Source organism: Oratosquilla oratoria, chromosome 35 (assembly GCF_046742065.1).
Source record: "Oratosquilla oratoria isolate Oo_2021 chromosome 35, ASM4674206v1, whole genome shotgun sequence".
Lineage (NCBI taxonomy): Eukaryota > Metazoa > Arthropoda > Malacostraca > Stomatopoda > Squillidae > Oratosquilla > Oratosquilla oratoria.
In genome coordinates, this window is record NC_134811.1 from 23,588,116 (window position 1) to 23,591,433 (window position 3,318).

General features: G+C 41.8%; 1 protein-coding gene across 1 annotated transcript; it reads right to left on the bottom strand.

Annotated features, from left to right (window-relative positions):
* Nucleotides 1-2,893, bottom strand: LOC143018800 (compound eye opsin BCRH1-like). Its single transcript, XM_076174379.1, has 7 exons — nt 2,665-2,893; nt 2,350-2,541; nt 1,793-1,987; nt 1,006-1,214; nt 538-642; nt 310-432; nt 1-105 (listed from the first exon to the last, which is right to left on the bottom strand). Exons 1-7 carry the CDS (start codon nt 2,891-2,893, stop codon nt 1-3), a joined length of 1,158 nt encoding a protein of 385 aa, XP_076030494.1.
* Between the last annotated feature and the right edge of the window lie 425 nt (nt 2,894-3,318).

The window sequence follows — 3,318 nt, forward strand, 5'->3', positions numbered from 1 at the left end:
CTAGGAGCTGTCCTTTCCCTCCACCGCGGTGGCATTCGACTTCGAATCAGAATTCTTATCCTCGGGCTCGTGGATACAGAACCATGGAACAGTCTTCTGAAGAGCCTGCAAGGGTGACGAAGAAATGGTTAGGAAGGCTATCACAACTTATCTTCGTCTATCGATGTTACTGTAACTGTTCGTCGTCAATCTTCAAAGAAATGCGTGAAACGAAATAAAACGATAAGGCATAGAAAGAGAAAGAGAGAGAGAGAGAGGGAGAGAGAGAGAGAGAAGGGGGAAAGGAGGAAAGACACAGAGAAAGCTTACCAGTCTGAACTTGGGGTGGTTGATGGCGTAGATCATTGGGTTGTAGACAGCAGCACTCTTGGCCAGCAGAGCGGGAAGCATGGACACCAGAGGCGTGATGCTTGACTGGTCGAAGGCCAGACCCTATTGCAAATAGTTTTATAGGAGATTACACTTATGTACATATTACTATGGATGTGCAAAGCTTTCAATAAACAACAAGAGACGATATCATATAAACGGCGTTACCTGAAGAGTGACTATAGCATAAGGTGTCCAGCAAATAATCCAGAGGGCAACATTAGTCATTGCAACCTTTGCGATGCGGACCTCAGCCGACTGAGCATTAGAGTCCTGTCACGTAACAAAGTTGATAGATCAGGTCATCATCTTACAATAACATGCTGCTATATCAACAAATGCTAGACCATCGTATGGTATAATGGATAGATTTTAACGGAAACAGGGAGTGTATACTGCAACAATTTGAACCTCTTGTAATCGCCATTCGAAATAGCCTACTTCTATAAGAGAATGCAAAGGACTGGAAAATTGACGCTGAAGCAGCCTCTTGAAGAAGAACTGATAACATTCTTTGAAGCCATTAACCCTTGATCGTTATAATGCTCCCGTCTGGGCGAGGTTAAAGTGTTATTAAGTATTTACCCCGTTAATGTAGAATTCATCTATATTTAACAGAGAACAATCGAAACTCACTGCGTTGGATCGGAGGTTGGTCACATTCATCTTCTTGGCTTGTTCCCTCATGGCCTTCTCGTGGGCAAAGATGGCCTTCACGATGAAGACATAAGCCAAGACGATGATGAGGAGAGGCACGATGTAGTCGAAGACGAAGATGCAGAGACCGTACGAGAGACGGTTGACGTCACGAGACAGGTAGTCATAAGAGCACGAGTCCAGGATACCTGTACGAAGAGAAACTCTTATTACGTTCGAGCTTTCAATGAATGCAATGATAAACGTCTTCCTCACTTGATTTATTTTTAACTCTTTGTGGACTATCTTATCTGAGTACTGATAAGTGAAAACTACATGGACTACTTATTTAGACGGACCGTGTCATTTATACTAAACCCCTCCTCATGGCTGTTTTGAATTTTAGAAAATGGTCTGAAAAAGGTGTTTTCCAAATATGTTCACTTGATATTATATAAGACTTGAAACCTGCATTAACGTTGCCAAAGGTCTCAATTATATCAGTGAAAGCTTTTTTTCCCTTAGGGATAACAGTTATGATGGGTTTTGAAATGTGGTCAAGTGAAAATGCTCCCCTTAGTATACGTCTGTTTTTTATGTTTGAGTAGATTGTGATTTCTGTAGTAAAACCATCTATTTTGTCAGGTATTGAAATACATTGTGATATTTAATGTCAGGTTCTGAATATATTTTAGAAACCTCGTTACAACATGGGACAAAAAAATTAGATGTGGTGGAAAAGTTTCACTGTTATTTCTTGCGGACATGAATAATTCGTCACACTCACCCTCGGGAATGTAAGCTCCCCAGCCGAGGAAGGGGGGAATGGACCAACCGATGGAGTAAGCCCAGCAAAAGAGGATGTAGAGGAAGGCCCTTCCCTTGGTGAGGGGAGCAGAAGACACTCCATTGACAATGACGTTGTAACGGTCGAAGGAAACAAAGGCCAGCGTCCACAGAGAACACAGACCGAAGATGGCTCCTGAAGAAATAATTGAATCGTGTAAGTTATGAGAGAAAAGTTTTGAGTCTTTCAATTCTGACAAAAAAAAAAATACCAGTAGGAGGAAATATCTAGATTGTTGTCAAACTATGTGAAGGTGCAACCGATTGCTTGCCCTCTCATGTGTCGCTCCATCGGATTTCGGAACAAATGATGTCTGATGAACAGATGTATGTCTATATTTTATATGTATGTTAGTACCCATGCGCATGCGCATTTCTTTGTTTTTACATATGTTTAGGTGTGTGCAAAAATGGCAAACACTGGGACAAGATAATACTGTTCTTTGTCTCCCACATATTTCGTTGGATTTTTTTCTAGATGGGCGATGAAGAACTCACCTAGACATGCGTACACCTCACAGAAGAATGCAGAGAACATCCATACTCCGCCATTGAAACAGTTGTAAACGTAAGGTGGGTACTGAGTGATTTGCATGCAGAAGTCACTAAAGGCCAGGTTGAAGACGAGCATGTTGGCGGGAGTCCTCAGATTCTTGTTTTTCATGACTAAATACATCACCAAACCGTTTCCTGAGAGCGAAAGAGTAACGCACATTCAAACACTTCTCATAGCGAAAGAAACCATGACAGTACATGAATCTATTTAGATGAAATAAAATCATACAACAGAAATTGCTTAGATTTAATACTCACCTGAGCAGGAACATATGAAGAGAAACACAAAGATCACGCCGAGGAGGTAGTGCCACATGGGATTGACTGGAGGATAGTTGCTCCAGTGATCGTGGATCAGGTGTCGTATCGTGTCCGGCACGATGTCCACCACGGTGACCCCCTCGGGGTATCCAAACGAGAAGTCATGGGCCCCATAAGCCATGGCACGTGGGCCGGTGCCGTTGATAAGAGTAGCGGAAGGATTCATCCTTATGATATCTGAAACAAAGGTACAACTCAGAAAACATTTAAGAAATACATCATAAACTACAACTCACACAAAACAAGGCAATATGAACAATCATCGGATGCACACACACTACGCATAAGCAATACATAGCTTATGGCCAATAAAACACACAGGGACTATCATACAAACTGCATCGAGAAATACCCAATAACACTCATACATATCAGTCCAGAGCATTACTACAACGCGATACATACAACTAATACATCGGCCCAAGCAGATCTGCATGAACAAACATATACACAATATTCACAGACACTTCTAGATGATATAGAGACAAACGAAATCCAAAGCAATCATTCACCACGTAACAATCACAAGGCTCAGCTAAACACAACAGATAAAGCACATTTCGGTAGATTTGGCTGTGTTCATCGGTCATC

Bases quoted from the DNA above. Each gene is read 5' to 3' on its own strand.
- LOC143018800 (XM_076174379.1), bottom strand. From the start codon at position 2,893: ATGAATCCTTCCGCTACTCTTATCAACGGCACCGGCCCACGTGCCATG. The intron at 1,215-1,792 runs GTGAGTGTGACG...CTCTTCGTACAG, and splicing joins GGGAGCTTACATTCCCGAGG to GTATCCTGGACTCGTGCTCT. The intron at 643-1,005 runs GTGAGTTTCGAT...GTTACGTGACAG, and splicing joins CCAACCTCCGATCCAACGCA to GACTCTAATGCTCAGTCGGC.